Source organism: Hyla sarda, chromosome 5, assembly GCF_029499605.1.
Source record: "Hyla sarda isolate aHylSar1 chromosome 5, aHylSar1.hap1, whole genome shotgun sequence".
Lineage (NCBI taxonomy): Eukaryota > Metazoa > Chordata > Amphibia > Anura > Hylidae > Hyla > Hyla sarda.
The window spans coordinates 278,129,110-278,141,740 of record NC_079193.1 but is presented as its reverse complement, the minus strand read 5'-3'; the positions used below and the strand labels follow the sequence as shown (position 1 = coordinate 278,141,740).

The following is a 12,631-nucleotide window of genomic DNA, read 5'->3' as shown; positions in this document are numbered from 1 at the left end:
GAAAGTTTTTAATGCTAAAATTCATTTATTGCCAGCGCACTGTATGGAATTTTTGAGGGGGAATTCAGATTACAGCAAAATCCTATTGAGCTCAATGGAATTCTGCTGCAATGTGCACACTACGGAAGTTCCCAAGCGGAACTTCTGAAAGGGATCCGGGTTACGCTGAAAGCATGAACATGTTGTAAGACCTTCAGAAAGAGGTTCCCGAAACACGTTGAGAGTTTTTATACATTTATGTAGCCCATAGTAGTCATATTTTATTGCATCCTGAAATAAAAGTTTGACGTTTTAGATTTACCTTCTGAAGTACTGGCTTTTCTACCTAAGGAAGTTATCCTTCTATCCTCAATACAAAAGAAAGTATAATGTGATGCAATTGTAGGACCCCTCAGTGTGCACTAATACATAACATAGCACCATACAGTACAGATCAGGTAGTGATATATGCTACACTATGATCCAAAAGAGGGAAAACAAGAAAAAAAAATGAAACAAGATTTACTTTTGCAGATGTGCCAGAATCCTGACTGTTCATGACTTGGGCCACTTATAAGTTTTAGACCTTCTTTTAGCACTTTTCCCCAGTGTCCGACAAAGTGGTGTGGTCATAAAGATTGTGGTCTTGGAAGAAGGAGGCTGCCCATTGACATCAAGGGGCATCAAAATCTGCTGAAGCAAATCTGCGGCAGAAAATATGCACGTGTGAAGGCACCCGAAGGGCTCGTTCACACGAACGGATCCGCAGCGTTCTTTATGCTGCAGATCTGCCGAAGATGGACCCTACAGTGTTGCCTCAATCTGTGCCTGCTCATAGTGGCAATCTGCCGCTACAAGCAGACACACAGCCATGTGTGAGTCGCCGCACGCATGCACAGTACCCTGCCCCCTGAGCTAGCCTGAGAGCGTCCCCGATGTGCGTGAGTATACTGCGCATGCGCAGCGACTCGCACCTCGCAGCGTGTCTTATGAGCAGGCACAGATGGAGGCAACACTGTAGAGTCCATACGCTGCGGATCCTTCCGTGTGAATGTGCCCTAAAAGTCTAAACTTGGAGTACTACAGATTTATAAAACCGCCTGAGCCATTGTGATAGATCTGGTGTATTCATAGGCTGTCTAGTCTAAGTTTACATCATCTAAGAATTAGACAGTTTTAGTAAATATGGGCCAATGTTTTTCAGTTGTATTCCAGATCTATTACCCTAGATATCAATTATACTTCCATATTGATATAAATTTGTCTTTTGTTTCCTTATGAGCCTTCCATGTCACGTGATGGTAAGCCGCTAGTCTTTTAGCTGGGATAGTTGGTAAATTTAGATCATTACTTATTATAGACAAGATGAGTGTTCTGTGTACTCGGTAACAGGGCCCACCTTCTTATGTCTTTCAGTCTACCGTACAACGAGTTCTTTGGTGGTGTGAGTGGATTGACTGTGGATCAATTTAGGAAGATCAATGGATTTCCAAATGCGTTCTGGGGCTGGGGAGGTGAAGACGATGATTTGTGGAACAGGTGAGTACACCTATAAAAGATCATTTGGTTCATACAATGAGTCACTGACAGAAACAAAGACGTGATACAGTTACTCATTATTACTTATAATCTTTCACTATTGTTATAAAGCATTTGAACAGGGACACACACATTACTCAGCGTGTTTTGAACTTCAGCATCTTGGATTATATTTAAGGAACATATAGTTGTACTATCTCTTTGAAGGCTAGGATAATACCAAAAATAGCCTTGTTTGAGCTGCAGGCAAGTTCTTACTCTCCACACTTAAAGGGGTATTCTGTCTCTAGACATCTTATACCCTATCAAAGGGATAGGGGAAAAGCTGTCTGATCTGGGTACAGCACCCGGGTCCGATTAGAACGCTGGGTGCGGGCAGTGGGGTTGTGACGTCACGGCCACACCCCTTGTGATGCCATGTCCCCTCAATGCAAGTCTGTGGGAGGGGGTGTGACATCTGTGGCCATGACTCCACGGCCCCGCAGTCTCCAAGCATTCGGAACAAAATGTTCCGAACGCTGGGGCAGCGGAGTACCCTTTTAACAGCCTATATTGTACCAGTGAACTGCTTAAAAGAGCCGTTAGTATAGTTCTTAGTTTTAGTGTAATTCTCAGTAGCTCTGCAGAGTAATTTTTGGACACATACAGCATTTTATTGGATAAGGATAAGGATATTGTATTAGCATAGTAGAAAGTTGTTAAAAAGATGCATTTCCTTAAACTGTGGCTACATAGTCGAGCTCAACTATTGACCCAGCTTTCAGAATTCCTGTTACTATGTTTATTAAAATTTAGGTACAGTTTTGTTAAACAGCTGCTTTTGTGATTTACGCATCTCCAAACAATTATTTGCACCCACAAAACCATTTGTTAAATGCCTCCTGGTGTAGTAACAACAACAAAAAAAAAAATAACTCCCCTGATGCCTCACCACTGCCGTTCTGAAGTCTTCTTACTTCTGGTGAGATTTCATCTAGGCAGGAACTGTTCAATGAGCCCAGGGATAAGCTAAGCAGACTGTTCCTGCCTGCACAAAATGGTATCGGTCTGAATTGCAGTGATTGGGAGAGTGAGGTTGAGCATGCAGGTTTTTTTTGTTTTTTAGTAATAGTAGAGTAATTCAGAACTTTCCGCTTTTGTCAAAGCTGCGTTAGGCAGCGAAACATGTCGAGGGGGGGCTGAGTAGTGATTTTAATACAGTGATCACTCCACAGCCCTATATGCATACTGCAGATGCATAAGGGGAACTACTTGATGATAGATACAGTGGCCAGTCTGGCATTAATTATTGACGGATAACATTATATGGAGTGAAAAACACTGGCAATTTTAATCCTTCATTTTGGTGTGTCTAAGGTTATTGCTTTGTTGTGACTTATATTCTGCATCTGGTTGTCGCAATAGTGGTGGGCCATGTTTGAACTGTTTTGTAGACAAAAAGATAGCTGATTTATTGATAGATCTTTATTTTATTGTATTATTTCAGGGTGCATTACGCTGGCTTCAATGTCTCTCGACCAGAAGGAGACCTTGGGAAATACAAGTCAATTCCTCATCATCATAGAGGAGAGGTGCAGTTCTTAGGCCGGTAAGTGTGTCTGTGTGACTGATTTCTCCAAGCAGCTCATACCAGATATTGATACAAAACCGCAGGTTATAGAAGAAGAGGGGCGGTTCTCTTACAATCAGTACAGTTAACTCCTTGATGTATCATAAGAGGCGCTCGGTTTGTTAGTAATGGAACCTCCTATGCTTTCTTTTGGCCTGATCGTGGTGCAAAATGACAAATGTGTATGCACTATGGAGAGAATTAAGCAGTTGAGAAGTCTTTTGGGGCAGTAAAAAGGCTAAAATGTCCCTTTTTTTTTTTTTTTGCTCAAAGAGGTTTTTGCGAAACTTGCTTACTTTAAGGCTAGGTTCAGACAACGGAATCTCCGGGCAGAAAATTTTCGCCCGGAGATTCCAAGTTCCGCCTGCGCCGACTGAATTAGTCGGCGCTAGGACCGTGCGGACACTGCAGTCTCCTATAGACAGCTATGTGTTCCGTTAGGATTTCCGCCTGAATAAAGAGCAACCCCTTTCTTCAGGCGGAAATTTTCTAGCTGATTTTTCATCCGGATTTTCCGCTTCACAAATTCGGAAGTGTGAATTTGTGAACGGAAAACCATTCACTACACTATGCATTATAGTAAGCGGAATTTCTGCCGGAAATTTCAAAGCGAAAATTCCGGCGGAAATTCCGTAGTCTGAACCTTGCCTAAAGATTTTGCCCTTTTGACTTTGCAGTAGTTGGGAATTTGTGCAACTTTTCTCCACGTGTCGCAAATTTTGTCATACCAGCACTCTTCACTTACAAAACTTGTTAACATCTTGACAGAAGCAACAATCCCAAACATGTGCATGTGCAACATATTTATAATACTCCAGCGGACTTTTTGATAAATCTGGCCCATGCACACATAACTTTAGCATTGTAAGTATAGACTTACAACTTGTGTACTAAGATAATCAATGATAACTCTATGGGGGATATTTATCAAAACCTGTGCATAGGAAAAGTTGCTCTTAGCAACCGATCAGATCGCTTCTTTCATTTTTGAAAAGGCCTGTAAAAAATGAAAGAAGCAATTTAATTGGTTGCTATGGGCAACTTTTTCCTCTCTTCCTATGTACATAAATCCACTTTTAGAAGAGGCTTCAAGCAGCCAGAATATAAAAAAAAATTCTATCTATTCCTAGATTTAGGAACTCTGTTTTAGAGAGGTAAAGCCTGAGAAATTGTATGTATGTGTGTGTATATATATATATATATATATATATATATATATATATATATATATATATATATACATGTTAATCAGTTCACCAGATGTACATCAGATCGAATAAAGGGATTTTATTTTAGATGAAGGAATTGCTTACTTTGTACATTTTTGTATCTTTATACCTAGTCTTAGATTTTGGGCTGTGTAGTGCTATGGTACCCACTATCTTTGCTCTATTATAAATATATAAAGACACCACCCATTTTTTTGTTTTTACAACCTCTCATTTCATTCACATCTGCACCAACGTCAGATAATAACACTTTTTCTCCTCTGAACAGGTACAAATTGCTGCGATATTCTAAAGAACGTCAGTACCTTGATGGATTAAATAATTTGATATACGCTCCAAATATCATCATAGACAAGTTGTATAAAAACATCACAGTAAATCTTGTGCCAGAGCTGGCACCAGTAAAAGACTATTAATGATTGGGGTGGGGGTGGGGTGGGGAGGGGGGTGCTCGCTGTCAGAAATCAAGGCGAAGCCTACCGGAGCAGCAGGAGCACCACCGGGATGGAAGGAATGGACCATCTCCATGGAATACTAGTGACTGATATCTAATTCCACTTATCTGAATGTGTGACCATACATACATCTGAAGCCAGCAGCTGCTATATCAATGTTTACAGCAGAAGACTGCTCCTAATAAAAGCCTTGTCTCACCAAATGCTCTACATTTTCACTGTTCAATTCACTGTGCAGTGAATTTTAGTTGGAAGACACAATTCTTTATCGCTCTTTTATTGCACCAATCTACTGCTTTTTGAGTTACATATGGTTGGTTTATTTTTTTTTTTATTCCCTTTTTGCCTTTTTTTTTTTATTATTTTAAAATTTTTGTATTCCACAGGTGTACATGTTTCTGTATATATCATTTTGAGTTGTGTAAATACATTGGTTATATTTGTGTGTATATATGTGTAGATACATTTATGTATACACACATGGATTGATGTAAAGTTATTCTGAAGTTTTTAATGACTCCTGTTTTACACCTTTGCATGTCTTTATTGTATAACTGTACTATTTTTTTTTTTAATACCGACTTGTCTTCATTTGCATGAAAAAGGAACATGTAAATATTAGAATTTAAAAAAAATATGTTTGAGCTTTATGTAAAATGAAGGACATGTTTCTAACTAATGGCCAGCTATGACTGTAAACTGTTATAATGGTTTGTGAGCTTAAGGCCTTCTAGACAAGTCTGCTACGGGTTCATCTCCGAGTTGTTGTCTCCGCAGCTAAAAGTAAAGGGACCTGTGATGGGTTTATCGAATGCAGCCTTGGCCACCTTGGGGCAGAATGTACAGTTAATCCTACTATCAATTGTACTTGTATGATTTATTCTATGGCATCTTTATTGTATAATATATCATAAAAGCTACATATCATAACATACATACAGGTTGTCAAAATATCTGTGCCAACTGTGTTAAATGTCAGGGAGCCGATGCCAAGAATAATTTTTGTGTGAGCGTGTGTTACGTGTTTTTAGGTTGCTAATTTATTTTAAGATTTTTTTATACTGTATATTTTTATTTGGAGCACTTGACTTTACATGAAAGAATGAGCCAAAATAAGTTTTTCTTCAAAGAACGACATATTGTTTTGGTGATGTTTTTCTAGACGTACAATATGACTCACATTGCTCCAGAGAATACTGTCTTTTTTTTTTAGAATTTTATTCTCCATTTTCGGAGGTAAATGAGTATTGTTGCAGTCGCTGTGTCTTTACTTTACAAGTTAGGAGGGTGAAATCTCCTAATTTACTTTTGTGACTTTGTACTGAAGAATGCAAAACAAATTGCCTTTATAGTATTCTGTATTACACTAAGGAGGAATACTTAAAACAGTGGGGCTGTGTCCTATAGGATTCGGTCAGATTGAGTGACAACTAGTGCTGCTTTAGTATCTAGGGTACAGCAAGGGTAAATTCCTGAATTCAGGTGCTTAGACCCAATAAAATGTAGGATAAGGGCTAGAGAAAACATTTCCAGCTGAATTTGGGCATTTTATCAAGGACAAGTGCACTAACTGGTGTTGGGCCAAAAGGTCTTTAGAAGAGTAACATGACGTACTGTCTATTGAAATGAACACGTTGGGCATTTATGTAAGGTTTTGTATCACTACTTTAGAGATGAAGTACGTGAATTTAAGATTATACTCCACCAAGATCTGATCCCTAAGCTAAAAGGGGTTGCATGAAATTAGGAAAAGGTCTACCCCCCCCCCCCCCCCCCCACCTTCCCGCAACTTGAAGATGCCACTCTTGTCTATGAGCCATGTCTGGTATTCCAGCTCATGCACATTCAAGTGCAAGTGGCTGAACTGTAGAGACAGTACCTGGATTGTAGTTGGTAGACCTTTCCTAATTTTCTCCACCCCTCTCAATAAGTTGTGCACATCCCTTTCCAAGGGTAACACATTTTTATCATATTAATTCAAGTTTCACCACTGGGACAGTGTTTTGTGAAGTTAAGAGATTAATAGCTAAATTAAATCCTGCTTTGTAATATGTGGACCAATGAAACTGTGACTAATTTAGTTGTCCCCACTCAAAGAGAACACCTTTTATTTATACATCACTATGTAACTGGTCCCCAGCACTTACATTATAGTGTACATGTGGCTTTCTTTAACTAGGCCACTTAAGCTGTGTCTACGGGGTCCACCGGGGGCTGAAGTCTTCCAACAGCTTAAATGTCACTAGATGAACACTACAAAGCTAAGTGAAATTTCAAGGCAGATCTTTGTGGAGGAGCGCACTACCTTTTCCTTCAGCCCCAGTTTGTATTGATATCACCATGAAGAATGGGATAGAGCTGTGGTTTTCCAATTCCACTTATTTATTTGAACAATGTTAAAGATTCTCATTTTGCAAAGTTTCTCTGGAATTTGCAGGTTTTCTGCAGTGCTCTGTTTTTTTCTTTTTTTTCCTTTTACCTACACTCTGTAGCAGTGTAGTCCTTGAATGCATGATCACCAGGGAATAGACATGGAATGCTTACATAGCATGCTCGCCTCGTTCTTATAAATAGATCTGATTTGCATATTTTTTCCCAGGTAACACTGCCTGGACTAGAAGCTCACCTACGCCAGTTAGCAGTCTACACAAGGAGAAACAATAGTGTTGGAGAGAGACAGAGAAGTCCGTCACAGCCTCCACTGGTACTTACACTGGATTACTGGCTAGTGCAATGAGGAAGTACTATCATGCTGGGTAATTGTAGACTAGCGGTGCTCAGCCATAGTATGCATAGGATATAAACAATTCTTGCATGTACTAATATAGAAATGACAGCACTCACTACTTCTTGCTTTTCTTTATTAGAAGTTCTTCATCATTCCAGGGGGGAGACAATACAAAAGACTACAGCGCAGTTTCGCACCTGCTTGTGCTTCGTCGGGCCTCGCGCTGTTTCGCACCTGCTTGTGCTTCGGCCCGACCAAGCACAAGCAGGTGCGAAACAGCGCGAGGCCCGACGAAGCACAAGCAGTTGCGAAACGGCGCTGCAGCCTTTTGTGTTTTAAGCCCCACCCATTATGTGTGTCTCCCCCCTGGAAAGATGAAGAACCTCTAATAAAGAAGAAAGAAAAGCGTGGTGAGTGCCGTCATTTCTTTAATACTACAAGCAGGAATTCCACAAGGAGAAACACTACCTCCCAAGAACTCCTTGTCCGTAGTTATGTTCCAGAACTAGCTTTCAAGCAATGGATCGCAACATATTCCAGCTTGATCCCTTTTTTCTTTCTTTATAATCTTTAAGAACACCTTAAATTTCAACATTTCTACTTCAAACCATTTGTTTCCCGAACTGTGAACTTCAGTTTTTTTGTTTGTGTTGATGGAGTTATAGTTGACATTATGCAGTGTTAATGACCTTTGTATCTCTAGGTAGATTTTATGGTGAGCCTTTTAGATTATTTTATACTTTTTGGTTTTACAAAGGTGAAACATTTGCATTATTGAAGTTCTTTGGGCTTCTTTTTTTTCCATAGAAAGTCCTAGATTTCCTTATTTAAGTAAAACATTTTGTAAAAAGGAAATAAGTATAACTGCATAGTCTTTCTTGCTCTGAATTTTATTTCTACTTTTGGAGATTAGGAGGAACATGTCCCTTAGGCTAGACATCTTGTGGCGTAAGTCAGTGTACACTGTGACTGACTGGATCTTAGTAATGAAATGCTGCATTCTTATCAATACTGATTCAGGCTACATGATGGTTCCGTTTAGGTTCAGAACTACAGCAGCACTGTGAATTACAACTGTACCTGTGTATGTAGCTATTTAGCCAAACGCAAGAAACCATTTGAATGCATTCTTCGTGCAAAGTCTACATCAATTCCAGGCAGTGTTTATTGTGCCTTTTTTTCTTTTGGTAGTATTTTCTTATTGGGATACTGTAAACTTGTTGCAGTTTTAGTAGAACGGCATGAAGAATATTCTTTCCTTTTTTCTTTTGGCACAGTTCATTACTTATTAAATAGGCTTATGGTTATGCGGTCTTGGAAGAGAATGTTGCTCTTCAGTACAATAGCAATAATGTCTGTGAACTGGGACGCTGACACTATTTAATTTGTAGTAGACTATAAACACATGATCAAAGTAGATTTTTTATTTTAATGCATTGCATGTGTCAATGAAGGTCGTCTTATTTTGCTGTTCTTCCACATTCTTACATAATAAACTTAAAAGTAAAAATGAAACGTCTAGTCTCTTGTTTGTGTGAAACTAAGTTTTTATCTCCCGAAGGCCAGTTATGATTAGAGTAATGCAGTAACACTTTGCTGTCATTTGACCAGCGATCGGAAAAAAAAGGACCTTCAGCTGTAATACAGATGCAGAAATATATGGGTATATGTTTTTTCTATTTTTTTTAATGTTGCTGTCTCTTGGCGAAAACTTGATTTTTAGCACATCATTCTTCACTCAGTACCCAATAATAAAAATGTTAAAAAATTTTTTTTAGAAATTTCTGAAAATGTACTAAAATGGAAAAACTAAAATAAAGTATTCAGTCCTTTTACTCTGTACTTAGTTGAAGCCCCTTTGCCAGTGATTACAGCCTCCAGTCTTCTTGAATATGATTCCACAAGGTTTGCACAACTGGATTTGGGAATTTTCTGCCATTCTTCTCTGCAGATCCTCTCAAGCTCTGTCAAGTTGGATGGGGACCATTGGTGGAAGCCATTTTCAGGTCATTCCAGAGAAGGTCAATTTCTTGTTGGAAGGTGAACCATTGGCTCAGTCTGAGATCCAGAGCACTTTGGATGAAGTTTTTTTTCTAGAATATCGCTGTACTTTGCTCTATTCAGCTTTCCTTTAACCCTAAGCAGTATTTGTGTCACAGCCACTAAAAGGAATGGCATTGGGTAGGGGAACAGTATTGCCTGATTTTCTCCAGAGATGATTCTTAGAATAAAGGCCAGAAAGTTAAATTTTGGTTTTATTAGACCAGAGAATCTTGTTTCTAAGTCTGAGAGTCCTTTAGGTACTTCTTTCTGGCCACTCTGCCATAAAACCAGATTGGTGAAGTGTTGCAGTGATGGTTGACCTTCTGGAAGTTTCTCCCGTCTGCAGATAAGGGAGGAGATTAATCAAAACCCATTGCCCATAGCAACCAATCAGATTGCTTCTTTCATTTTTCACAGGCCTCTTGTAAAAATGAAATAAGCAATCTGGTTGCTATGGGCAACTGCACCGCTCTTCCTCTGCACAGGTTTTGATAAATCTCCCCAAGGATCTTTTGGAGCTTAGCCAGAGTGACTACTGATTTTTTTCGTCAGCTCTCTTACCATGGCCCTAGTCTCCCTTTTGCTTAGTTTGGTGGGGTGCCAGCTCGAGGAAGAGTTCTGGTTGTTGCAAAATTCTTCCATTCAGGAATTATAGGGGCCATTTTGCTCTTAGAAACTTTCAGTGTAGCAGAATAAGGCCCCTTTCTCACTACTGTTGTCACGCGTTGCGTCTTGTCAACATGACTGTGCCGTTGAACTAAAAAAAAAAAAGTTTGATGGCCGTTATCGATGGGGCGCAATGGCAGTGTGAAAGAAGCCTAAATTGTGTACCCTAATCCCCATCTGTGCCTGTGCACAATCCTATCTCTGAGCTCTATGGGCAATTCTTTTCCATTCATAGCTTGGTTTATGGTCTGATATCCATTGTCAGCTGTGAGATGGGGGGGGGGGGGGGGTTTCTTTCTTTCCAAATGAGGTGTAAAAACATCTGAGATGATCAAGAGAAATGGAAAGCCCCAGAGCTAAATTTCATAGCCAAGGACTTGATACTTATGTCCATGCAAAATTAGTTTTTCCGTTTCAATGCATTTGCAAACATTTCTTAAATTCTGATTTTACTTGGTGTCGTCATAATTTGAGTGCGGAATGTGGAAACTTGGGGGGGAACTTTATTTTTTATGTTTTTTTTTTTTTTGTCTACAATCTTTCAGAATGCATTATATGTCTGCTTACCACCCATTATGAGATGTAAATGTAGAGTAAAAGGTTATGCAGGTCAAAAAACATGATTTGTTTTCTTCCATAAAAGTTGCTATACCTGCATTGCAGCTCAGCCACGTTCCCTTTAGTTGAACCTAATTGCAATACTAGTCAAAACTGATAACCAATTGTAGTGCTGTTTCTGGAAAAAAGCAGCCAAAACTGTGTATTTTATTTTTTACGTATTTTATTCCTGTAAATGGATGTTCAATGGTAAAATGTAAGAAATCTTCTGCTTTTAATATAAAGCATTGATCCTCCTCTTTGGCGATGTCTACTCAATGGAGTAAGACACAGGAGTTATAGGTAAGGCTAGCATAGTATTACACATCAAACCTTTGTTTTGCATAGCACCCTGGAAATGTTGACTCTTCATGTTTGTGTCTTATTTCCATTAATGGTACAGAGACCTGCAGAAGAGCAGCTGTCGAGCTCTGTGAACAGCAAACATGACCTGTAGACTCAGCCTGATGGAAGGTAATGCTGTGTCTGTACTATAGTGAAGAAGAAAAAACTTTCACCACCTTTTCTGTAAAAAGGACAGTAAAGCGTATATAAACAACTTGCAGAAGCTTAAAAAAAAAAACATAAGAACCCAAAATGAAGATATTAATTTTTTTATTGAGGCTATATATTCAAATACAATAAAAAAAAACTCTTATATAGGGACATCAGAACACAAGACTCCTATAGTTCTCATGTCTCACTATACAGTTGTGTAAAGAAATATCCGATGCCCGTCTAAGATTTAGACAGGCCTCATATTATTCATACACAACTGTATAATGTGTATAATGAGACATGATGGCTATAGGAGTCTTGTGTCACGATGTCCCTATATAACTGAGAATTTACTTTGAATGTATTTTAATATATTACATACAATAATTCCAACTGGCACCTAAATCTCAAAATATTTTAATATACTCAATAAAAAAACATATCTTAATTTAGCGTTTTTTTTTATACATAATATTGTACCTCTGGCCAGGAGACCATGGAAAAGCCCCCATGCATGTTTAGAAATGGAAGACATATGATGTTGGAATTGGTTTAGTGATTCACGTAAATGTTTTTCTAATGCTGGTTAATCCCTTTAAGAATCACATACCGTTGCTTTCTTACAGAAACAGTGCCACTCTTATCCTCAGTTTGTGTGCAGTATTACATTTTCATTAAAGTGAAGGGAGCTGAGTTGTAATACCACACACAACCTGTCAACAGGTGGGGTGCTGTTTTTGGAAGAAAAAAGTTGTGTTTTTTTGTATCCTGGATATCCTCTTTAAAGGTTGCTTTAGACTCCTGATAAAAACCAATTATGGTGAAACATGCAACCTGGGCTTAATTTTAAACAACCTCCATAGACAGTTTTTGTTCACAATAGAAAATATTAGATATAGTGAATGCACTGACTAAAAGCCACAGTAGCTGCTGTTGTCACTGGCAAGTATGCTAGTGTAGTGCCTAAGCAACTGTACCAGACATTAAATGCAATGCTTGTAAAATGAATAAACTAAGTTCGGTGCTATGGTGAAGGTACAATATAATCCAGTAATTTGAAATGATAGTTCTTGTAGAAACACATTGTACCACTCTCAGATACAATAGTGCACTAAGGCACATTGGAATGATGTTCTGTATAGTGTATGGAGTCCTGTGATGTATGTTCTGCTGTTGTGTTTTTAACAGTAATTGTATTTAATTGATTGTTAGTCAAGTTATTTTATTTGTAATTGTAGTGACAGAGACCAGCTATCCATTTCCTTTATACACCTCTTTTTTCAGAGTC

At 38.7% G+C, this 12,631-nt stretch overlaps 1 protein-coding gene across 2 annotated transcripts in view; it reads left to right on the top strand.

Moving 5' to 3' along the window:
• Positions 1-9,054, top strand: part of B4GALT6 (beta-1,4-galactosyltransferase 6) — a 147,205-nt gene extending 138,151 nt beyond the window's left edge. For both annotated transcript variants that reach the window (XM_056521778.1, XM_056521776.1), the window contains exons 7-9: positions 1,396-1,518; positions 3,005-3,106; positions 4,625-9,054. In XM_056521778.1, coding sequence (XP_056377753.1) covers positions 1,396-1,518; positions 3,005-3,106; positions 4,625-4,772 — 373 coding nt within the window. In that variant the 3' untranslated portion in view covers positions 4,773-9,054. The remainder of the gene's footprint in view (positions 1-1,395; positions 1,519-3,004; positions 3,107-4,624) is intronic.
• The last annotated feature ends 3,577 nt before the right edge of the window (positions 9,055-12,631 follow it).